The following is a 26243-nucleotide window of genomic DNA, read 5'->3' as shown; positions in this document are numbered from 1 at the left end:
TTGTGGAGCAAAGTGTCAGAGAAGCATTCCTTGTTGTTTCCCTCAGATGGGTCAGGCTTGTTTCAGAAGGGCTAAACAACAGAAAAGCAGCATGCAGTGCTTTGGGATCTGCACACATAACTGAAACTTCTTCCTCACTGTGGTACAGGAATGGCTCTAAACTATATCCTCAAGAACAGCTTCAAACCCAAAGTAGGGTTGCGTCCAGACTCCCACAAAATCGGCGTCCTGATCACTGATGGAAAGTCACAGGATGAAGTCATCTTAGCTTCACAGAACCTGAGAGACAGCGGCATTGAGCTCTATGCTATCGGTGAGTGAGCTTCACTGGTTTGAAGAAAAGGAAATGAAAACACATTTGAACTTTTGGATGATTGCTACCTGCATGCAGCAATCAGGAAAAGTACCTGACTTTACTAGAATGGGCTGAAAATGATCAACCAGCAGCCACTTATTAAATTATTCTGTTATTATATGTTACCTTATATATGTAATCAAAGTAGTTGAATTAGAATACTGCTGTAGATCACATTATACCCTTTAATATAGAGTGTGTGAGCTGTATGTAGTTTAGTTCTCATTATATTTTTGAGTTAACAGAACATATTCACATATTAGTTCATTAGATAAATGTGCATCACTCTGTATCCTTGATCTGCTGGGAATGTGTTACACTGTTTTCTTGACATGCTTAATTGTTGAATCATGAAGAGAAGGTTGTAAGCAGGAGACTCTGTGTCTAAAGACAGGGGAGATAGATAGACCACATTCCACACCCCCACCTTACAGAAAGCAGAGAAACAACTGCCGAGGTCATAACTTAGGCGCTGTAACAGAGAAAAAATGTGATGTTTTGGCTTTTACGACTAGCTGGGGGCCACTAGAGACTATAAAAAGCTGAGCAACCCGTCACCATTTTGAGACATGTGCCTGACCCTCTGGTAGCATCTCTCCCGTCCGGACGTTGTAATGCTCTTATTGTTGAATTGTATGGAAATAAATGATTGTTGATTGAGCATTGATACACCGAGTATTGTCCTTCCTTCAGCCCAAAGATTCAAAGAATTGGGAGATTTCAACAACTTGGTGCCGTGTGACCCGGATCTTTGGTGTGCTGAGGAGGTGCAGATTTGACCTTTGGTGAGATCGTGAGGCGAGGTGAACAGAGGACCGGTCCAAAAATAAAAAGGTAAGCACAGCCTGTTGTATTATAAATACCAAATGTGCATATTGGGCTTTCCAAATTAATCTGTTCGCTGAGTCACATGTATTTTCACAGTAAATTTGTCGGTGTCTGGTTTTTGGCGCAAGATACTAACAACATAAGTTGAGGCTGAATTCCAGTGTGTTAAATAAACTGCTTCTACCGAGATACTAATAACATACTACGTTGGTCTAGTTGCAGTAATCTGCTTCTACCGAGATACTAATAACATACTACGTTGGACTAGATGCAGCCACTTTACCTTCCACATTTAATTTTGTCTAATACTGGCTTCTGTAGCAATAATACATTAGAATTTATTCTGAAGACGCGGCCATTAGTCCAGTACATTGAAGTCGAGGTTTGTTTATTTTGTTTATGGTGTCAGTGACGTCCTGGCTTTTGCCGGCTATGAAATAGAAGTTGATTTAAGGAAAAGCAGATGCTGGCTTCACGGTGCAGTTGAACGCTGGCAACGCGAGAGCGAAACACGTCCGTAGGTTTGGTTTATGATACGGCGTGTTCCGGTGGTGCGGCCGTGAAGTGCAGTAGTGGTTGGTGCTAGTTTTAGTACATTTGATAGAGGTTTTGACGGTGGTTTGTGGCGTCAGTCGAGTATAAAGGGCTGCGGTCATAATACAAAGTAAAAATTTAAGTACATAGCAACACCTGGTTTATGATGTCAGGTATAACTTCGGGGATGCAAGCATCACTTTTATGATGCGACTTTGCCCCGTGGTGGCGGTCATAATCGCAGAGAAAGGGGTATTTTGGTCTATGGTGCAGTGTGCTTTAAGAAGATCTAATAGTTGAGTTCAGAGGTTTCTGTGTAAAATTCCCGCTGAGGAAAAGTGTTGTGTGTGAGTGTCAAAGCGCGCTCTGGGTGAGAGAGTGTGTGTGAAGCTGCGAGGCGCACTCTGGGTGCTGTCTTGTGGGTAAAGCGCGCACTGAGTGAGAGTGTGAGTGAGGCGCGCTCTGAGTGTGTTTTTTGTGTGGAGTGTGAAGCGTGAACACAGTGACAGTGACGGTTGATGTGTTTGATTAGGAGGACATTAGAGCAAATACACATTTTAGGATCAAAGGTTGATGCCTAGTGTACCTGTGGAACATTTGCCCTAGGAGTGGCGACCCTCCTGTCCGTGGACGCGTGGCCAGGACCGGCGTCGTCCGGGTGCCGAGGTGGTGACTTGGGGAGGTGAGGGCCCCCGCATAGCCACGGAAATAACACTGGAACGGCCGTGTAATCACGGGTTCACATTTATTTCCGGACTAGAACAAGACACATTTTGCAAACAAACGTTGAGTCTAGATTAGTAAAGAAATATAAAAAGGTTGAATTCCTCGTTTCAGTGGTTGAAATTGTTGTGTGCCTGTCCCCTGACGAGTGTGAAATTAAAATAAAGAGGGAATTTGGAGCCACATAGAGATAGACGGGCATAATTGGGTGTATTACTCTGTGGTGTAATAAAAATAAAAAGGAGAGATAGTAAGAGGTGTGCAGTGGAGAATTATGGAGGAGTAGAGAGAGGAATGTGTTGGGAGACTGGCGTACAGTTTACGCTGTCAAGGTAGGCGTGTTGCCTGCTTATCTGTTTAACAGTGATGAAAATGAAATTAAAATAAATCTCTTAGTGTGTTAATACAGGAAGCTGCGGACCTGGACCAACTGCCCCCACAAGCACAGCGGCCGAAGCAAAATTATAGGTAATGGGAACCACACCCAGCACGAATCAGCAGCTGTGAAAAAGACAGCAGCGAGGAGAGAATTAGAGGAGAAATTAAGAGAAGTTTTAACACATAAAATTGGGGCCAACGGACTTGTGGAGGTTGGGAAGGCGTCCGGAGCATCACAACAAAAAGGTGAAACAAAAACACACACAAGCAGAGAAATCTGAGAGAAAGGCTCCTTTTAAGGTAACGCCTAGTTTGAGAAAAGATAAAATTAACCTGCTTTTATACAAATGCACATACACGCAATGAAGAAACAGCTTACACTCATGAACACGTGAAGATTTTCCAGCAAGGTTAAAGAAAAATTAACATACTTAAATGATGAAGTCTATACATTACTGACAAAGAAACCCTCTGGGTTGCAGGACAACAATTTAACTAAAAAAAAAAAAAAAAAAAAAAGGAACACTGGTCTAACCAACCAGGCAAGACACAACAAATTTAGTGGTTAAAAGATTCAAATTGTGACATGTTTTCTGTTGATTGATTAATAAAAGTGATTACTGAATGAAAGAAAGTTCCTTTTTGGGCTTTTAAACATGATCTTAAGAATTTTAACATATACCGGTGTTGTCCTGTCAACTTGGTGGGTTAGGAGTTGATTATATCGGGAGACAAAAAACAAAAAAAGGGGGAGAGAAGGCTGACACAGGGCCTGGCCCCATTGTCTCCCCTCTGAATAACACAGCCAACACAACATCATTTTCCTGTTCGTTTGTTTTTGTTTTTTGTTTGTTTTTGTTTTGTTTTGTTTTTGTTTTTTCTATACATATTTAATTACAGGCTGCTTTGCCGGCCCTGAAAGCCGAGGCTGACTGGACTCCTGCTCTCCCCCATACGTGACACTGACCAAATGCTGCAACAGCTGGACCCACAACAACGACCTGAGAATGTCAACAGACCTGCAGGAATGTGATCTCATGCAGCCGAGACGGAGAGCACTAAACCTAAGGCCCGTTTCACTACACGGGGGAAAATTCCCAGACTGCGTCAGCTGACAGAGCTGTGACGAGACGCCCGCCAAGCCCGAATGAAAAGTAAGGCCGAGCGAAAGAATGCTGACCTTGATAACTTTGCATTCACACTGTGCAGGACAGTGATGGACCAACACGGATGATCGGGTGGCGAAAAAGGGCGTGACCGAGACAAGAGGAGTAACTGAGGACAGAAGGCACCTCAGAATGGACAAAAACACAGAAGAAGATGCAGGTTTCACCTGCGGTGAACATCGACACTGGAGAAAGGACTGCCCCAATTGGGGTCAGAACCAGGACGGACTGAATTTTGAGCAGCAGCAGCAGCAGCAATGGTCGCAAACAAACTGAAAAGGAGGGGGGGCAGGACCCCAGGGCATGCTTCAGGCCGTGGTTTACCCAGAACACCAGAACAGGAAAGTGATGAACACACACACACACACACACACACACACACACACACACACACACACACACACACACACGTCTCCAAACACACAGATTCAGAATGAAGTGAAATACACACATGAACACGTGCACTCGTTGAGTGAGTGAGAAATGACACACACACACACACACACACACACACACACACACACACACACACACGGGAATGTTGATTCACTGAGAAGTGATGCACACACATACACATGCACACGCTTGTGCAATGAAGAGTGATCCACACGCACACACACATACACGCTGATGCAATGAAGAATGCTTTGCTTATGCTGATATGCAAAATGCTGCACACAAACATCCCAATGCATAATTTTTATGAGGAGCCATTGATTACCATTAAATACTTAGAATGTGTTATATGTCACCCAGAGGGCATTTATGTAGATTTTAGGAATAAGGTCTAAAACGGTTTGGTTATGAAAACAATGTCTGTGCGTGATGTCTGTTTATGGCTCAAGGCCTTGACTGAATTCTTTGCTGTGCTTCACACAGCCCTGATGAGGAACAGTGGCACAGAGTGAAAATGATGAATTAATAGTGTAAGTTTTAGGTCGGAGTACGGCATTTTCTGTGATTGAGTTTTAATTCAAGGAGGAACAAAAGGTGTTACGGCACCTGAGGTTCTCATTCCCACACAATATTGTCCCGGCAGGAAGCAAAATGTTCCTGTGAATTTCTGGTTGATTGTTTGGTTTTGTTTAGCGCTAGCTTGATTTTATCAGTGAGCTTTGGCTTGTGTTCTTTCTCGTAAGCGAGAGAGGGATAGTTTTATGCTTGGACATGTCTGCAACGGGCCCTAGTTTGTGTTATTTTAGTAGTATTTTGTTGGTTATGTCTGTTTTCGTTTTTGTTACAGTGCACTGGAGAAAAAACATCTGAGAGGTGTGATCCACCGGTGGTGATATGTTGATATTTTGTGAGTTCATGATTTAACAATCAGCTCTTTAAACAAGGCCTGAAAGATTGAAATTTAAAGCGCTATAAAATATTATTACTGTAAACAGTTGCAAAGTGTGCTTCTCCATGATTGTAATTGGCTTGGGAGAAATTCACTTATAGGGAACACTGATCTAAAAGGATTGCACCGAGTCAATCCGGCCCAAAAAACAACAAGGAATTGTTTTCCTTTAAAATGATGACGTCATCTTGCTGGTGATGGAGGCTCGAATAGGTTGCGCGGGAGACTCCATTATCAGCAACATCTGGTATGAATGTGTATGGAGGTATGCATGCGAATGGACTGTGATGGACTGACGACTAAAAGTTTTGACTGACTTGATACTGAGACAATGACTGCACCCACTTTAGGATTAGTAAATGCCAATAAACAATTCATAAACAATTCACCCAGCCGACAAGAGAAGGGTGGATGCTTCGCTTTGTTTTGTTTTGTTTTTTCAGGAGCAGGAGGATAAGAGAGACTGGAGGAGGAGACTCTAGCTTCACATAAGTATGAACTGCAGACTTAACACTGTGGTTGCTGATTTTGAGTTACTGATGTTTGCATCAAGAAAACTGTGCTATATTAACTGTGTTTTGATTAAGGTATCATGTTATATTATTGGGAATGCCAAATGCTACAGTGGAGAAGACTTTTGATACCACTCATGACTGGAATATGTTACTATTAACCACAGCAGGCCACTGTAAAAAGTCAATTAAATTTTATAGAGGAAAATCGCCAAAATGGAACAATACCTATGAATGACTGGCCACATTCAGAATAGAGATATGCAATAATAAACATTGGTCCACATGATTTAGGTTCTCACTTGAAATAGTAAGTTATTAAATGTAGAATATAATCGACAGGGACATTTGATAGGATGTGGTACTGCAAAAGAACAAGAGCAAAGTAAATAAAGAAAATATTGTGTTTAGTTTGGATAAATTCAAATTAAAATGTACCATTACACTCAGAGGATCAATATGGAATAAAACATATGCAAAATTTGTAGGAAGTACATGACTGATAACTGTTCTGTCCTGAGCGTTTGTTTCTAGAGCACCCACTTGACCACACCAACAGTTTCTCGCCACCGAGGAGGGGTACTTGCAAAAAGAATAAAATAAAAATCTGAGTTTAACAAAACATTTTAAATGTAAATATCAAGCTTACCTTTCTTTTTCCATGAAATGTGCTTGTGGGCACGCCAGCCATTTTGAAAAGGTGGGCAAAACAATTGGCAAGGCCACACCCCCACACATGTGATATAATTTTAAAGTTACTGTTGCCCTCTCTAAGAAACATCAGGAATTAGAGGAGTGGCAAGTAGAGTATGCGAGCTACAAGCAAAAACTAAAATGTGTACTACAGTGTGCAAAAATGAAATACTGGGTCATCAGGGGGTCATGAGGGACATTTATAAAACTAAAAGTCCCACTAACCTTAAAGTGCACTTGAAAAGCTCACACAAGAAGGTTAACCTAGCTTACCTAGAAGACCTCATCAGGGGGAGCACACTCCCCCTCCTTGAAGAGCTCACCCACTCAACCCGCATCCCCAGAAAACAGCTAACCCCAGATAAGGCAGCGTGATGTATCCCGAGACAACAGGACTGGGACATCTAAATAAAGGTGTGAAACAATCGCCTTCAAAAGGTTATCAATTCACTCCAACCAAAATTAGGACCACACGGTGCGGCAAGAGTTAATAGTTATTAGTCTCAACACCCAAGGATAACCAGAAGAGCATGACTGATATGATGGAACTGGGATTTTGTTACACTTAATTTTTGCAAAACACAAATAAAACTAAATTGAAACTAAGGATTTTCAGAAAATAAAAACTACACTAAACTAGCAAAGAATTGGTAAAAACTAATTACAACTGGTAAAAATTGAAAATCTGGAGTCGAAACTAAATAAAAATAACAACTAATGGAAATGGCGAAAAGTTTAAAACCCTGGTGCAGAGATTGGCAAATCTGACCAGGAAACGTTATAAAATGGATTGTCAGGATAGTCAGCGTTAAAGCCACTTTTGACAGTCCATACTAGGGTGGCATTGGACATCTTCGGGGCAGAAAAGGGTTGGTGTGACCAAGGTGTGGTTTGGCTTGTTGTATGTACATTTCAAAATGTTACAGCTCTGGATGGACCAGTTACCAGATATGATGTCACCAACCTTCTCTTTTAATTGTCTAGCTCCAATGAATTGACACATGGGAGTGTGTCAAAAAGGGGGAGTTGAGTTTGAACATCAAACAATGGTGATATGAAAATTTCTATGAGTTTATTTTTGTGTTTAATAAATTAGCTATGGTAAAACTTAAGCTTATAATGTGTTAGACTTAGAAAGGGTTCACTAATTTTTGATTTCTTTTACATACACATAGATTATGATTAGAATAAGTCCTGAACATAATATTTTAAACCAAATTTGAATCATTAGAAGAACAATGGATAACAATATTAGATTATCAAGGCTAGGGAGAGAGGTGTTTTGGTTTTCTGTCTCTTGCAGAGAAAGGAACAGACACCAGACGGGGACCCGGAGATGTGAGGACCCTTCACAGCAGGGACAGATGTAGGGACTGCCGAGACAGCAACTGGGGTCAAGTGTCATGACGTTTGGGCTCCTGGAGAAGATGGATCCCACAAACACAGCAATAACCATGAAGGGGTTGGCGAAAACCAGGAACACCAGACCAACGAGGTTCGAGAGGCTCTTGGCAGAAAGGGGGACACGCCGGTGAACCCAAAACACACAGATCCTTGTTTGAAATCGGGGCAGAATAATCCCCAGAACTGTGCAATGACTAAAGGGTGGTCTAACCCCGGAGGTCGAAGAAAGAAGCTGAGAATCACCCAAACTGGAAGACACTGGTAGCTGCAGCAATAAAAATAAAGGTTAAAAGCTCCTTAGACAGAGGTTCTAGTCTAAGTACATTTGAAAGGTATAAGGGGGCATTAAAATGGGAGTGGAAAACTGGAGCACCAAAATAAAGCTGTGGGAGAACTGGGGAGTGATGGGAGAGTCATCTGTAACTGCTGTTATGGTTGTAAATCTAACTTTGCTTGCATCTGAACTGCGTGAACACAGAGGTCATCCCACATATGGTCCACCCGTTAAAGGGGGACAGAGGGCCTCAGGATCAAGAAAACTTGGACCTTGCGACCCTGGAGTGCATGTTGTAAGTGATCTCTTTCAGAGATCAAAAGGGGGAATTATTAAATTATTCTGTTATTATATGTTACCTTATATATGTAATCAAAGTAGTTGAATTAGAATACTGCTGTAGATCACATTATACCCTTTAATATAGAGTGTGTGAGCTGTATGTAGTTTAGTTCTCATTATATTTTTGAGTTAACAGAACATATTCACATATTAGTTCATTAGATAAATGTGCATCACTCTGTATCCTTGATCTGCTGGGAATGTGTGACACTGTTTTCTTGACATGCTTAATTGTTGAATCATGAAGAGAAGGTTGTAAGCAGGAGACTCTGTGTCTAAAGACAGGGGAGATAGATAGACCACATTCCACACCCCCACCTTACAGAAAGCAGAGAAACAACTGCCGAGGTCATAACTTAGGCGCTGTAACAGAGAAAAAATGTGATGTTTTGGCTTTTACGACTAGCTGGGGGCCACTAGAGACTATAAAAAGCTGAGCAACCCGTCACCATTTTGAGACATGTGCCTGACCCTCTGGTAGCATCTCTCCCGTCCGGACGTTGTAATGCTCTTATTGTTGAATTGTATGGAAATAAATGATTGTTGATTGAGCATTGATACACCGAGTATTGTCCTTCCTTCAGCCCAAAGATTCAAAGAACTGCGTGTTTTCAGAAGTCACTTGGATGAGTGACGAAACGTTTTTCCCACAAAAACACTAAGTCCAGATGAACAGATTCAACTTTTGGAGATTCTTTCAGTTTAGGTAAAAATACATTGACAAGGGCCATATTTATTCCTCTCATTTGTGGAGCAAAGTGTCAGAGAAGCATTCCTTGTTGTTTCCCTCAGATGGGTCAGGCTTGTTTCAGAAGGGCTAAACAACAGAAAAGCAGCATGCAGTGCTTTGGGATCTGCACACATAACTGAAACTTCTTCCTCACTGTGGTACAGGAATGGCTCTAAACTATATCCTCAAGAACAGCTTCAAACCCAAAGTAGGGTTGCGTCCAGACTCCCACAAAATCGGCGTCCTGATCACTGATGGAAAGTCACAGGATGAAGTCATCTTAGCTTCACAGAACCTGAGAGACAGCGGCATTGAGCTCTATGCTATCGGTGAGTGAGCTTCACTGGTTTGAAGAAAAGGAAATGAAAACACATTTGAACTTTTGGATGATTGCTACCTGCATGCAGCAATCAGGAAAAGTACCTGACTTTACTAGAATGGGCTGAAAATGATCAACCAGCAGCCACTTTAGTCATCTTCCTTCATCAAACTCATGGTTTATTTTTCTCACAGGTGTAAAAAATGCTGATGAGAATGAGCTGAGGTCCATCGCCTCTGACCCAGATGACATTCACATGTACAACGTCAAAGACTTCCAGTTCCTGGTGGACATCGTTGACGAACTCTCTGTCAACCTGTGTAACAGTGTTAAGGGCTCAGGTAGGGAAGGAGCCATTTCAGCATTGTCAGAACAATTTTAAAGATGGGCCAGTATTTCAAAAGGCTGCTCAGAGAATCTAGTTTGCATCTGATCTGGACAAGACTTCTGAGACATTTTACATTTTCTTAAATCAAATAGTGATTTATTAATATTGCTGTCTCAGAGATGTCAGTCATTGGTTTGTGGACCCTTCAACTTTACCTCTATGCTTGTCATGGGAGTTAGAAGTGACCACATTTGGATAAGAGAAAGAAGTTGTCAGCTAATGTAAATAAGATGCAACCATAAAATGTACATGCTCAGAACACTGAGTAAATAATCAGTGAGTAATCAGATCATCTTAATTATTTAATGTTATCGAGGTGCATCCATGGACCTAAACATAAACTAAGTTTTGCTATGAACAACAAACTCACCAAAACTGAAGTACAGACTTCTGGGACAGTCTGTTATTGTAATTAGCTGCACAGCAGATAATTTCATTAAAATGCTCCAAGAAGCACCAACAGCACAAAGCTGTTCTAGAGGTCTACTTTAGTGATTTGAATTAGCATAGGTGAAGCCAAGTGGAGACAGCTAGTAACTACGACCGCTTGTGTCTGCACCATCCTGTTAGCCATAATGGCCACATCCTTAACTTTAAGCCTTAACAAAATCCAAAGGGGTGACTTATCCAAACAGTTGTTATCGACTTATCCCAAAGTTTTATTGTACATGTACAATGACAATAAAAGGTTTTTCTGTTGTGTTCACCACCTGTACAGATTTTATCAGAACAAGTTTAAAGAAGGATCCAAATTTTGTATCCTCCTTTTTTCAAAGCACTATTGTAGTGATTCATTAATATTGTTGGCTCATAGATGTCAGTGGTTGGCTTTTGAACACTGAATACTTGCTACCCACTAATTTATGGGATCCTTTTTGAAGCCTCAATTTTAACACTATTGCATCACCATCTGAGTTGTTATGAACTAGAGTAGACTTAGTAGAAGGGCTGCTAGTTCAGTTAATGCCACAATAAGCCACATTATTTGTGATGTGACTCGTTTTTGGAGCCAGCCCCAAGTGGGCATCGGGGGAACTGCAGATTTGAGCATTTTTCAGCCCTGCAGGTTTCTACTTTAAAACAAACCCTGGATAAGTCAAATATACTTTGTTTAGGTTTCCCCAGGAACAATTTAAAGGGGAACTGGTACAACTAGTTTCTCTTTAACGATACTGAATTATGTTGTTGCAGTATTAAAAGTGCATTCTATGTTTTCAGGCTCTGCAGATGGGAAAAGACTGAGAGTGTCAGACGAGACAGAGAAAACCATGAGAGTCACGTGGACGCCGGCGCTGGGCAAGCTGCTCAACTACCGGCTGAAGTACGTTCCCCACAACGGAGGCAAAGAAGTGGTCCAGAAAATCCCTGCAAAGGCCACTTGTACCATCATGAAGAATCTGAAGCCTGCGACCACATACAATATCACCGTTCTGCCCATCTACAAGCGCAGCGAAGGAAAAGCAAAGCAAGGAGTAGGAACGACACGTACGTTGGTCCATAGTTCAACCCTCTGAGAGACAGCACACTGCAGAAACATGTCCATCTTAGCCAAGACGTTTATACCTGTGCTCAGTCTAAAAATATGATCGCTGCTGGAACTGAACGATTAAAAAAATCTGCTGTTGGGTGGTCCCTTATTAAAAATGTAGAAGCCCTGCTTATCCATAGTTAGTAAAGTTCAAGTCTACTGAGATCAGATGTTCTCAGTAGATGCTGGATGCAATGGGCACATAGTCACTCATTCAAAGTCAATTTTTGTAAGCTTCTAATTTTAAAGGAGATCTTACATGATGAGGAAAAGTAAATCTGAGGCCCACACTAACGATGTGTGAGGATGTGTAGCCTCCAGGGTTTAATCCTCAGTACTTAAGATTGAAGAATTGTATGTATTTTCCAGGCAGTGGATAAACCTGGTATATTTGATGATTTATTCACACTTTCTCAGAGAAACCTCACACCAAGTCACGGTGCCTTGGAAAAACATATGTTTCTTTGTTCCAAGTTGCAGATTTTTTTCCCGTTTTCCCACCAAAAATTTCATGGACTGACTTCAAGTTTAAACTACTTGTTAAGAGGAGTATTTTTCACACCACAGGTGCTGCAGCACCTCCTCACGAGAACACTAAAATCACAGATAAACACGTGCTCAATAACACGCTAGCATTACTAACACACAGCATGACACTGGGCTTCCTAACGGTCGACACTGGGTTCAAGGAATTGTATTATGGACTAATGAGAAACTGGCTTGAATGTGGCGTGGCTGATCCTTAAAAACCTTCGCCAAGAGTTGGAGTTGTGTCGAGTTTAGTTCTAGGTTAGTTTGTCCTGAATTTCCTGCTGATTTCTTCTATTTCAGTGTCACCGTACAAGAGTCCTTGGAACCTTCTGACCTCAGAGCCCACCAGGACCAGTTTCAGAGTGTCCTGGGATCCAGCACCTGGGGATGTCAGTGGCTATAAAGTCACCTTTCACTCAAGGAATAATATTGACCTTAAGGAGCTCTTTATCGGCCCCGACGTTAACACAATTGTTGTAGAGAAACTCAGGTAAGCTTTCAGAGTTATTTCATGCCATACGTAGAGGATTTCATTTAAAAGGAAACAACAAATATGCGACAGTGAAGAAGACAATCAACAGGAAAAGGCTTAGATGGACACTATGGTAGCAGAACTCATTAAGTGCGCCTATGCCAAAAGGCACACTTATTATTATTTCTATAACTTGTGAACAGGATTTCTCATGGTTTGCTGTGTGGCAGGCATGATGACCCAAATGCAGAACTCATAAACAGAGGAGTAAATTCAAAATAGCGGCTTTAATGCTGGGAAACTTCACATCCAAATACAAAGCAAAGGAAGAAACTAGAAACAAGTAACAAACTAAAACACTTAAACATAGCTGGGACTAATTAGATATGATAAGATATGATAAGACAAGGGGAAGCAAAAATAGATACAAGGACATGAAACAAGGGACCATCGAAGTAAAACAAGCAAGAAGAAAAACAGAGTCCAAGGCACAAAACTAGGCACAAGAGTCCAAATAACAAGGAAGGTGGCAGTGTTGTGGGTGAATCAAATCTGGAGGCCGACAGCGTGGAAAACGGTGGCAGCGCAGGCAAAGAAGATCCGGAGGCCAACTGATGGTGGAGTGGCTACCACAGGCAGTTGATTGGTGGTTGAGTGGTTGATGGAGTTGATGGTTTGACACATTCTCAAGAGTCACCAGCAGAGATGGGAACCGAGCCCCCAATGGGAACAGACAGCAGGTGCGGCTCACCTGAGCCCCCACCGGGAACAGACGCAGAGCCAGCAGGTGCGGAGACCTCTGGTTGAACAGCTTAGCAGGTGGCTGAGTTGATGACTGACCAGGTGGCTGAGCAGATTCCTGAGCTAGTGACTGAGCTAGAGATAGAAGCAGTGGTTTAGTGGTGGTTGAGCCAGTTCTCCTGAGCTCCCAGAAAATGAGAGAAATGTCTGGACAAGCTCACCTGAGCCTCCAGTGGAGACATTAACAGGTGAAGGCCCTTGCCGGGTGCTAGCCACTCCACCCGAGGAGTAGGTATGGGTTCGGAGGTTGGCTGTGTCCTGGCAGGCCTCACCTCAGGGACCGGCACAGGTGCCGGGAGAGGGGACACCGGTCACTCCCACCCAAGGAATAGGTACAGGTGCAGCAGTGAACTGGTTCTTGGCCGCCCTCACCCTGGGGACTGGAACAGACAGTGGCAACAGCTGGGCAGCTGCCGTCCCCACCTGAGAAGCTGGTACAAGTGCAGGGACTAGCAGAGCCTCAGCTGGCCTGGAAAATAGAGCAGGGACCAACCAGGGCCTAGCCCCCCTCACCTGGGAAACTGACTCCGGTGTAGGTGAAGGCTGGACCAGGAACAGGAACAGAGTGAGGCAGGGGAGCAGGCTCGGATGCAGCGAAAATAGGTTTTAGACCTTTTCCACCACGATGAACAGTTTTGAATGTTGAGAAGAGCAAAAGAAAAATAGTCATTTTCATTAACCACTGGCAGTTGCTCAGTGAATTAAGAGTGTCGGCGGCGTTGTCCGGGGGACAGAATTGAGCTGTGCCTCCAGTGCGCAGGAGGATTCCCAACTGAAGTGGACGAGGTTTGGATGCTCGCGGAGCAGCAGGTGGAGTTCTATGGAAATTCTGCACACCTACGAGAGCCAGATGTAGGACTCATAAATTCAAAAGAGTTTATTAGTCCTACACTTTGAGTAAACTCAAAACGGCAGCTTTAATGCTGTAAAACCTCACATCCAAATACAAAGCAAAAGAAGAAACTAGAAACAAGAAACTCAAACTAAACCACTAGAAAATAAACAGGAACTCAAAACTAGGAGTCGACTTGGCACATTGAGGGAAGAAACACACAGCATAGTGAGGGTGCAACACAGAAAAAAACAAGGAAAATGCATGGCTTAAATGCACAAGGGTGCAACGAGGGAATGGGAAACAGGAGGGAAACACAGCTGAGACTAATTAGACATGGGAAACGAAACTAGATACACTGACATGAAACAAGGAACCGACAAAGTAAAACAGGAAGTTTAACACAGAGACAGTGAAACAGAGAGACATGACTGACCGGGGAGACATGACCGAGGGAACAAGGAACATGGAGACAAGACATGAATCATGGAACACAGGGAGGTCATAAACTAAAAGCTAAAAAACACAACAAACTTAACATTTAAACAGAAAACCATCAAGATAACTCAAAACCATGAATAGCAATAATCAAGGAATACAAATAACACTGGGTCACGGAAGGCCTTCCCTTAAAAAGACATTTGGATGGGAGCACATGTTGTTCTAAAACTTGTAAATACCTTTCAGCGTTGATGGTGCCTTTCCAGATGTGCAAGGTGCGAATTCTAAGGGCATTAAACCCTCCTCATCCTGTCAGAAATGCACATTTTTTTAACTGAGTGCTGTTAACATGCGCTCCCTTTCCTCTTTAGTCTGGGGAATATGGTGTCCATGTTTTTTTTTTTTTTTTTTTTTAAATCACTTCTGATTCATCTGATCACATAACAGTTTCCCTCTTTGTGTCATGGTTATTGGTCCTTTCGACCCAGCATTTTGAGTTTCTTATGTTTTTATAACATTTTATGGTTTATTATTTAAGGTTCATATAGGTAATCCCAAGTTTATTCTATATTAGCTTTTGTGCATTTTGGCTCCTCTCGTGTCTTTGCCCTCTGTGGCCCCTGCTGTGTATATGTGTTTGTGCCTTGTTTCCCTCTTCTGTGCATGTTTTCCTCCTTGTGTTCCATTGTATGTTACCCTTCATGTCTCCTCTTTCCTGTTTCCTGTTCCCTTGCTCCCTCTTGTCTGCCTTTCCTCCACTCCTCTGTCAAACTCACGTGTCAGTCTTGTGTTCCTCCGTTTCCTGTTTTACTGTGACGGTCTCGTGGTTCTGTGTTTGGTGTGTCTAGATGTGCTTCCACTGTGGTGTCATGTTAATTTGTGTCAGCTGTGTTCTCCGTGTGTTCCCACTTCCCTCGTTATCCTCCTGTGTATTTATGTCAGCGTCTCCCACAGTTCTGTGTCGTGATCTCCCTTATGTGTCTGTGAAGGTTCTCAGTCATCCAGGTCATCGTAGTCAAAGGAGCTTGCAAAGAAAAGCGTCTGGACTTCTTTAAGTTGCTTGAAGACGTTTCACCTCTTCAAGCAATTCGCATGATAAGGTGGGGCCAGGTTTCACAATGAACACACCCGAAACTCTGGCTGATTGGGACCCACGCCCAGTTTCACACCTTGGCTCAGGCGATTAGAGGATCATCAGGGGGTCCTTTTGTCCCTCTGTGGGGGGTCACTCCCACTAGGTTTATATCTGGGACTCTCCACCATTTGACCTTAGAACTGAAGAAGCTTCTCGGATGAGAGATGAAACGTCTTCAAGCAACTTGAAGTCCAGACGCTTTTCTTTGCAAGCTCCTTTGACGATCTCCCTTATGGTTGTGTGTTTCTCCACGTGCTTCCCTGTGTGTTTTATTCATATAAATAAAGCTGTGGTTTATTTTTTTAGTTTACTTTCACCTCTCTGAGTCTGTGCTAGGGTCCTTTCCTGCCTGCTGCATAGCCAAATTATGACACTTTGTCTTAGTCCATTTTAAAAGAGCTTCGGCCCAGAGAAGACAGCAGCATTTCTGTTAACTTATAAATCTTTCTTTGTATGGTAGAGATGAATGGATGAAAAGAGGAAGTCCACAGACAAGTTTCATGGAGGACATTCAGAGGGTTGATGTGAGAGAAGATGTAAGGGATAGGGTGAGATGGAGGCAGATGATCTGCTGTGGTAAAAAAACAAAAAAATTAATGTGGTTAAAGATAAGGGTTAGATAGTGACTCTAACAACTTGCTATGAAAATACAGGTTATGGGTTCCTACAGGAAGGCTATAGCAAACTGGATACAGTACATGAAAGTAGACTACTAACCTTTTTTTACAGTGTTCTTCCATATTACTTTATGATTGCACAAAGACTGATAGAAATGTACATTTTTACACTAAAATCATTCATTTTGATGTGCGGAAGTTGTGTTTCTGTGCTTAGACTTTGTGTATATGTGTTAAACACATAAACAGTGCTAATGTTTAGGTAGCAACTTAGCTAGCTGAATACAGGATACAAGGTTGATGCATAGTAATAAAAACCGTAAAGCTTTTCCAAAAATAAACTTTTGTAGTCTACATTGGTACAATGATTGCCGATTGTATTCTGATTACAGCAGGCATGCTGTAAAACAACAGGTAAAACCTCCCAAATCTGTGTTTTAGCACTTTAAGCTAATGTAACGTTTTATAGTGTATCTACTAAACTTACAATTTTCTTTTGTCTGAGTAACACTGAACACAAACACATTGTTTTCAGAGAAAACTCCTTCAAAGGGAATCTCTTAAGGGGTAAAGTTACATCTCAGTTTGGAGTTAAAAAAGTAAATATTGGTAAATGGTTTACCACTTAGGTTAGTTTTATAGATTTTATAATCCAACTTGTTGTTATTTTGTGTGTGGGTTTTTTTGTTGTTGGTTTTTTTTAAATGCAAAAATATAATAGAGCTTTTTTTTTTAGTTTAAAGTGTGCAGGAGATGAAAAGCCGACCCTCACGGATGAACCCAAATCTCCTCCTCTAGATCCTTCTGGTGAAAGCCGCCAAAAAACTTCTCACCGCACTCGTTAGCAGGCCTGCAGAGCAGACGCTCTCTGATCTCTGACATTAAAGTCAGAGATCAGATTAGTGCCAAGACTTTGATTTATATGTTCTCACGCGGAATTGAAGTCGCTGTCGCTTTGGGACTGAAACTTGGCACAGATGATTACGATTGGATGAAATTATATAGAGATGCTTGCCTCACATTACACTCACACAGGGATAGCACTATCCTTACTATCTCAGTGTGAGTGTAATGTGGAGCAGAGTTATATTTGATCAAGTGTTGACATGAACATATATAAACTGCACAATTGACCCCCTCATATGCTACAGCACTGAGCTTTAATGGCATCACTATAAGCATATGTCTTCATTAGCTCCTTTTAGAGCTACATTAGATTACTCCTGAGCTCTGGATCTATTGACCAAATGTGTCTTTAGTCATGCAAAAGTAGAAATTTCCTATTGATAAGGTGTCTCACTAACCTCCTCTTCTCCCAACACCACAGTCTCTGCAGACACTCAGTGTAAGACCACAGCAAAGGCTGACATCATGCTGCTAGTCGACGGCTCATGGAGCATTGGGCGCAAAAACTTTAAAACCATCCGTAACTTCATCGCTCGCCTGGTCAGCGTGTTTGACATTGGCCCTGACAGAGTCCAGATCGGTAAAGCTTTCACTGTTGTTACTATAACAACAAGACTCACATGGAGGGATGTTTTCCTCCAGACAGCTGTCTCTCAGTATTTGCCTAACCTGAACCTCTTGTAATCTCAAGATATTCTGCTCATATCTGCCCATTTTTATTTTTTAAATTTACTAGAGTAGCTTTGCATGAGTCACAATTAAATCTACCCTAATCTAACCCTAAGCTCTGTCTGAAATAAGCTATTTAACACCAAATCAGAATTGCTTTATCTAGTGTTGTATTTTCTGCAGGTCTGGCTCAGTACAGCGGTGACCCAAAGACTGAATGGCACCTGAACACCCACCACACCAAAGAATCCCTGCTGAATGCTGTTGCCAACTTGCCATATAAAGGAGGAAACACCATGACAGGTTTTTTTTTTATTACTTTGGCCTTGCTATCACTGACATGGGTGCCAGTGTGGGAGACAAATTTAATTCATTTGTATATACTGTGCTTTCAAAGCACTTTACATAGGGCCAAACCCTTGGTGTGAGACTCAGCCACAGTGGAGAACGATAAGCTCACTTTTAAAAGGAAGAAACTTCAGACAGGTATGAGAAAGACAATGGACAAACTACCGGAGAGAGTAGACACAAAGTTAATGAGATGCAGCAGGGCAGAAAATTCATGGAGATTGAAAGAGAGGCGAGACACACTAAGCATACAAGGTAATAATTCAACAAGACTTTTATGTTATTACTCAGTTTTATCGGTTGAAGGTGAATGGGTTGCGTGAAGATATAAGCAGGATGATGAGGAAGAAGTGAACCAAGGAGAGACACAGAAGTAGTACAAGTTAAAAGCGACAATACACTGGGAGCAGAAGCTGAGATGAAGCTGAGCATTGAACAGCTAGAAGGAAAATCTGATATATTGCAAGATGATGATCTTCCATGGGAATCCATACCTACAACTCAAATACACCCACATAGATTAATAAAGGTCCCTCTATGAATTGCTACCTTGTTGTGATGGAGGGGTTTTAATATAATTCATTTTTATTCTATATTAATCACATTTCTTTTTGCATGAGGAAACAGACTGGAGAAAAAAGGGAAAATATATGCACTTAACATGTTTATCAAACATCTTGAACATTCACGTCAACAAAAAACTCTGTAAACATTTATCCACTCTCTCTCTGTTACTCTTGCACTTCAAGTCCTTGAAACGAGGAACCAAAGCTATGTAAAGCGCATGTTCTCGCATTAATATAGGACGTATATTAATAGGTCTGCAATCTACTTGGCAATTGTGTCAGTTAATATTTTTGAGGTAGACTTACTGTGTCCCCGATGCTCTGTGAGTGGTTTGTCGCAGGCTGGATGACGCGTTAGCCAAAGTCCTAGCTGCATCCCCGACTAACGTATGCTTTGCGTCAATGTGATATTTTATGATGGAAGCGCTTTGGTGAAAGAAAATGCACAATGTGCATGATACTTTATGTCGGTCAACTTTTCCTTCTTATTTTTTTTCATACTCAAATTTCCCATTGAGAGGGCCAATGTGCGTTTATCATCTTCCATATTGAGTTGATTGGTTCAGCAGTCACTACCAGATCAACTGCCCATTTGCGCGTGTGTGAAGGTGCTTGGACAAACTGCCCGAAATGCATTGACAGAAACATTTCAGGGATTTTGAGTTATTCTGCACTCCAGATGCGTTAATATGCGTTAGAAATTTTAATCGTGTTGACCGTGATGGCGGATTAATTTGTGTTAATGCGTTAATTTTTACAGCACTAATATATATAAATAAGTAAACTATATACACAGTGTATGAGTCACAGAAACATTATATTGGTGCGTAGAAAGGCAGTAATACAATATAATATATAAGTAAGGATTGAAGGGCTATGGTCATTTAGCATGGGGATAGTAATTGCACATCTGCCAGACCAAAATATTGCACATATTGCACAGGGGCCAAAATATTGCACAGAAAAAGGGAAGACCAAAATACTGCATATGGAATGGTAGCAACATAGTCAATAGCAGCGACAGAGTGATTGTGTGGGAGAAGTTTGTTCACACTCTTAATTTGCATTGAGAGTTGTGATAGCTGACAGGAAGACGCTCTTTTTTTAGTCTATTGTTTTTGCACCTGATGGATCTGAACCTTTTTCCAGAGGGCAGGATGTTGATGAGGTGGTGGTTTTATAATCACATTGGCTTTGGAGAGACATCTCAAGCTGGCAATGGAGTCCAGGGGGGAGAGTGGACAGCCGATCACATTCTCTGCAGTTCTGATGACTCTCTGGAGTCTCTTCTTATTGGCTGTTGTGCAACCAGCGTACCACACGGAGATGGCATGCATCAACACACTTTTGATTGTGGCTCGATAGGAGGACACTAGTAGGTCAGTCTGCAGCCTCTTCCATCTCAGAACCCTCAAGAAATGGAGGCACTGCTGGGCTTTCTTCACTAGGGCTGATGTGTTTTTGGTCCAAGATAGGTCCTTGGAGATGTGGGTACAGAGGAACTTAAAGAAGGGCAGCCTTTCCACATAGTCACCCTTTATGGATAGGGGAGGGGGATCAGTTTTTGTCTTAGGAAGTCCATGACCACTTACTTGGTTTTCCTGGTGTTTAGGGTAAGGTTATTGTAGTTGCACCATTCTGTCAGATGCTGGACCTCATCTCTGTAGGCGGTGTCGTCATTGTTGGTGTTCCTGAAGGCTCTGAATGTTGTAGCACTGTCTTGGTTGACATGTCTCTACAATGATGCATGGCAGATCAGGGCAGTAGTTCCCATCTTTAAGAAGGGGGACCGGAGGGTGTGTTCCAACTATAGGGGGATCACACTCCTCACCCTCCCTGGAAAAGTCTGTGCCAGGGTGCTGGAAAGGACAGTCCATCCCTTAGTCGAACCTCGGATACAGGAGTAACAATGCAGTTTTTGTCCTGGACATGGAACACTGGACCAGCTCTTTACCTTCTCGAGGATACTTGAGGGTGCATGGGAGTTTGCCCAACCATTCTACACGTGTTTTGTGGACTTGGAGAAGGCATTCAACCATGACACTTGGAGTGTCGTGTGGGAGGTGCTTTGGGACTATGGGGTGTCTGGCTCATTGCTACGGGCCATTCAGTCCTTATACAACCATTGCAAGAGCTCCAGGCTTCCCTTGGTCACCGGACATGTTCGTAATCTTTATGGACAGAATTTTAGACGTAGCCAAGTGGCAGAAGACTTTCACTTGGTGATGGCCTTTAGCTCGCACTGGAACAGTTTGCAGCTGAGTGTGAAGTGGTGGGAATCAGCATCTCCCAATCTGAGGCCATGGTCTTCAGCCGGAACAGGGTAGAGTGCAAACTCCGGGTCAGGGCGAGCTCCTGAACAAAGTGGAGTATTTTAAGTATCTCGGGGTCTTGTTCATGAGTGACGGGAAAATGGAGTGGACAATCAATAGACGGATTGGTGCTGTGGCTGCAGTGATGCGGATGCTGCTCCGGTCCATTGTGGGGAAGAAAGAAGTTGAGTGATTTACCGGTCGATCTACATCTCTACCCTCACCTCATGAGTTTGGGTAGTGACCAAAAGATCAAGGTCGTGGATGCAAGGAGCGGAAATTAGCTTTCTCCGAAGGGTGGCTGGCTTGTCCCTTGCTCCCTTGCTGTATGAATAGGAGCTACTGCTCCTATACATCAAAAGGAGTCAGTTGAGGTGGTTGGGGCCTCTGACAAAGATGCCTCCTGGGTGAGGTGTTCTGGGCATGTTCCACCGGGAGGCTGCCCCTTTACTGCCCAGGGCAGAATCAGGACATGCTGGAGAGATAAAATCTCTTGGCTGGCCTGGGAATGTCATGGTGTTCCCCCGGGCAAGCTGGAGGATGTGGCCAGGGAGAGAGAGGTCTGGGCTTCTCTGGTTAGGCTGCTTCCTGTGTGCCCTGGCCCCAGATAAGTAGAAGAAGATGGATGGATGGAGATTAATAAAGGGTTTAACTTTAAAGCGATCATAATGCACAAGTAAAAAGGCTGCAGCCTGACAGCTCATCAGTTTGTTACCTGTTGAAGTTCAGCATCTTCCTGCTAAGTTGGGGTCAGCATTCACGCAGCTTTCACTCTGGGTTCTTGGCTAGCTTAGTGTTAGCATGTTGTCTGGCTGGCTTAGCATTAACATGCTGTCCGTGCAGATACTTGCAACAAGCCAAAGTTGTGTTAGCAGCTTGATCCAGCTGTTTCTTTCCTAGAAGCAGTCTCCACTTTGCCATCAAACTCTTGTCCCATTGTTCAATAAAAATAAGAGTAATGTCCATATCAACACTCTTAGACTGTGCCACTGTTTTCGTCCTCTGGCACGTGAACTGAAATCAGCTGATTGTGGAGCATGTGTAAGAGAAACCGCTAAGTGGGATCAATAGGGAAGCGGACTAACAATTCTGGGGAATTCAATTACAAGAAGCAGTTCTCGATTCCTATCCCTGATAATGGACACATTCAGCATCACCTGATCTAGCTGTAGGCTTTCTGATGGGTCAGGTTTGTTTCAGAAGGGTTAAAAAACAGAGAAGCAGTGCTTTGTTATCTGCACACATAAATGAAACTTCTTCCTCACTGTGGTTTAGGAATGGCTCTGAACCATATTCTCCAGTACAACTTCAAACCCAACGTGGGGTTGCATCCAGACTCCCACAAAATCAGCATCCTGATCACTGATGGAAAGTCACAGGATGAAGTCATCGTAATTTCACAGAACCTGAGAGACAGCGGCATCGAGCTCTATGCTATCGGTGAGTGAGCTTCACTGGTTTGAAGAAAAGGAAATGAAAACACATTTGAACTTTTGGATGATTGCTACCTGCATGCAGCAATCAGGAAAAGTACCTGACTTTACTAGAATGGGCTGAAAATGATCAACCAGCAGCCACTTTAGTCATCTTCCTTCATCAAACTCATGGTTTATTTTTCTCACAGGTGTAAAAAACGCTGATGAGTATGAGCTGAGGTCCATCGCCTCTGACCCAGATGACATTCACATGTACAACGTCTACGACTTCCAGTTCCTGGTGGACATCATTGACGAACTCTCTGTCAACCTGTGTAACAGTGTTAAGGGCTCAGGTAGGGAAGGAGCCATTTCAGCATTGTCAGAACAATCTTAAAGATGGGCCAGTATTTCAAAAGGCTGCTCAGAGAATCTAGTCTGCATCTGATCTGGACAAGACTTCTGAGACATTTTACATTTTCTTAAATCAAATAGTGATTTATTAATATTGCTGTCTCAGAGATGTCAGTCATTGGTTTGTGGACCCTTCAACTTTACCTCTATGCTTGTCATGGGAGTTAGAAGTGACCACATTTGGATAAGAGAGAGAAGTTATCAGCTAATGCAAATAAGATGCAACCATAAAATGTACATGCTCACAACATAGGCAGAGATACCTGCTAATGAGCGCTAACTAACAGATAAAACATGTGAATAAGCAGGTCATCTTATTTATTTACGTTTATAGAGGTGCATCCATGGACCTAAACATAAACTAAGTTTTGCTATGAACAACAAACTCACCAAAACTGAAGTACAGACTTCTGGGACAGTCTGTTATTGTAATTAGCTGCACGGCAGATAATTTCATTAAAATGCTCCAAGAAGCACCAAACAGCACAAGCTGTTCTAGAGGTCTACTTTAGTGATTTGAATTAGCATAGGTGAAGCCAAGTGGAGACAGCTAGTAACTACGACCGCTGTGTCTGCACCATCCCGTTAGCCATAATGGCCACATCCTTAACTTTAAGCCTTAACAAAATCCAAATGGGTGACTTATCCAAACAGTTGTTATCGACTTATCCCAAGTCGATTGATCTTTTTTTTTTTTTTTAATATATATATTTATATCAATCTGTCTTTACTTCTGCTGTAAAGTTGGACATTTTATCATGGAAGTCTATAGGAACTGACTCACTTTTTGACTCTGCCTCAAGTGGACACTAGTGGAAATGCAGTTTTTGGCACCTCACACCCAGAGGCCGATGCTTGGTATTATTAGGCAAACACATATTCATCCAGGATTTAAAACAAATGAAGCAGAAAGTTTACAGCAGTGTGATTTAAATGTAAGATTTTAAAGTTTAAAACTGCAATTTTCACAAGTAAATAGCTGATCAAAGCTTTTTATACAAATCAATATTTAAATACTGCTCTGTCATTTTTAGACATTTTAGTCATCACTGGTGGTGAAGGTCACATGGAAGTGTAACCAAAACCCAGTTTTTAAGTGAAGCAGATGGTCAGGAGTCTCGCTGTCAGAAGAGTGAGAATAGCGAGGGCAGGTTTATGGCGGCAGAGTGGTAGTGGGTTTAAAAAGGAAAATACTGAACATGCTGTCCTTTCGTTCCTTTTTATGTCATACTCTAGAGGCACCCACCAATCTGGTGACCTCAGAGGTGACACAGAGCTCCTTTCGTGCCACCTGGACTCCACCCAATGGCACCGTGGAGAAATACGATGTCACTTACATGATGGCAGCTGGGGAACGCATTGAGAAGGTGAGATTAAACTCTCCCCCTCATGTTAGTTTGAAACAAGAGTATGAAAGTTTCTGATTTCAACTGTCACAATAAATTTAATTCATATTGATGATAAAGCTGTTATTTAATTTATCTTTAACAATCAAAATATGAAAATGTACCCCAGAGGATATACAGCATTAACCCATGCGCTAACCCGTGTGCAAAATCAGTTATTTTGGTAGATTGTTCTAACGCTGCACCAGGAGAATCGTTAAACTTAACTCGTTAATCGAGTTCTACTAAAAATAATGTTTAAATGTCTCAACACCTGTCATGGTGCTACAGAATTAAGCAGTGAAACAAATGACTTCAAACTTCCAACTCTTTGTGGCAGCCCTCCAGTCTGGGGTGAAAAAAGTACAAAGTGTGATGTTTCTGTTTGGTACTGACTGACTTGATCTCTGTGTCAGGAATATTTCTTAATAATTCATTAACAATCGCTGGACAAGGACAATTAAAAATAGATGGTGGCACTGTTTGTTGGCCTAATGATGTCATCAAATCAATATTAATGAACAAAAAACAATAAAAGAGGCTGGGATGGACTTAGCAGTAACTGTGGACCTTACACGGTAGAGGGAGGATGAAAAGAAATAGTGTGCCAGCTTCACACCTTAAGTGCTGTACAGAAAGAGGAAGTGTGGAAGAGACTCACACTGCTACTGGCTCATCCTTCTGTAGCCAAGTCCAGTAGCTAGAAAGGATCAATCAGCCTAAGGCAATGTTTAACAGTGACATAATCCGTTATCCAAGTGACGTAAATTTCATCATCAGAGCATTAACATGTTGCAAGACTCCAACCAAACATGTGTAAAACAACCTGAATGTTTAAGAGGGCAGACTGCTCGTCCATAGCATGTGCACTTCTCTGTCCACAAATAAGCACACTGTCACCAGCTCATGAACGCAGCACAATAGATTTAGGCTCAGCAAACTATAATCATCTAATGATTAAAAGGTGAGAGCTGTAGTCCTCTCGACATCCCAAAGGTGAGTCCAGCTGTTGGTTTGAAGTATTCTTCATTAACTCGAAGAATACTTCATTAACTCGTTCACTGGTCACAGAATAAGAACCAATCCTTTATTGTTTCAGCTGCAAGTCAATGGATCGGTGAGCACGGTAGTGCTAGGAAATCTAAACCCTCTGACTGAGTACGTCATCAGTGTTTACGCTGTGGTTGGCAAGCAGAGCAGCGAGCCTCTCAGGGGCACCGAGACCACCCGTGAGTGTTTCCTCTTCTGCTTCTCTGCTGCTGGGTGTATGGACATGTTACAGTCTGTAATGTTGGTTATACAGAAAACTTAATACAAAATTAAAGAACAAAAAATAATGCATCATTTTATTTAGTACATGGAAACTATGTTTGGTGTTCAGATTAACGCGCACAAAAAAGTACATTTTAATCTTCATCTTTGAACTCTTCCTTTCAGGAGATGGATAGGTGCCATTTGAGCTGGTGGAGGCGTCATTCAGAAGGAAGTTTAACTCCTCTGCTTCAGCCGTATGGTCCCAGTTCCCCCAAACCAGTCAGCCACTTAAAAATACTCCATCTGTGTTGGACTACGTGTTTCATGTTGTGGCATTTCAAAACACATTTATAAATGTGACCACATTACAATTCTTGTACTCTCTCTCTGTTGACCTGAGGATCAATAAAAACAACATGGCTCTCATGATCAACAAACCAGTTTGTGGCTCTTTGTGTGTAGAATGGCTGACTGTTGGTGGATAAAGGTAAATAAATGGTAAATGGACATAGCGCTGTGCTACTCTCCTGGGGCACTCAGAGCCTCATTCGCCCATTCATACAAACACCTTCTTCTGTGCTTTCAAGTGCTTTCTATCTAATATTCACACACAGTCATACTCCAAT

The 26243-nt window shown here is 42.2% G+C and overlaps 1 protein-coding gene across 1 annotated transcript in view; it reads left to right on the top strand.

Annotated features, from left to right (window-relative positions):
• Positions 1-25811, top strand: part of LOC146617622 (collagen alpha-1(XII) chain-like) — a 38772-nt gene extending 12961 nt beyond the window's left edge. The window contains exons 5-15 of the mRNA XM_085373502.1: positions 9798-9944; positions 11210-11476; positions 12351-12540; positions 17085-17155; positions 17676-17834; positions 18107-18226; positions 22425-22589; positions 22774-22920; positions 24215-24345; positions 25463-25592; positions 25801-25811. Of these exons, the coding sequence (XP_085229628.1) occupies positions 9798-9944; positions 11210-11476; positions 12351-12540; positions 17085-17155; positions 17676-17834; positions 18107-18226; positions 22425-22589; positions 22774-22920; positions 24215-24345; positions 25463-25592; positions 25801-25811 (1538 nt within the window). The remainder of the gene's footprint in view (positions 1-9797; positions 9945-11209; positions 11477-12350; positions 12541-17084; positions 17156-17675; positions 17835-18106; positions 18227-22424; positions 22590-22773; positions 22921-24214; positions 24346-25462; positions 25593-25800) is intronic.
• The last annotated feature ends 432 nt before the right edge of the window (positions 25812-26243 follow it).

Source organism: Diplotaxodon limnothrissa, linkage group LG15 (genome assembly GCF_057381915.1).
Source record: "Diplotaxodon limnothrissa isolate DT_005_m linkage group LG15, D_limnothrissa_male_GT1.1, whole genome shotgun sequence".
NCBI lineage: Eukaryota > Metazoa > Chordata > Actinopteri > Cichliformes > Cichlidae > Diplotaxodon > Diplotaxodon limnothrissa.
This window is presented reverse-complemented; position numbering and strand designations above follow the sequence as displayed.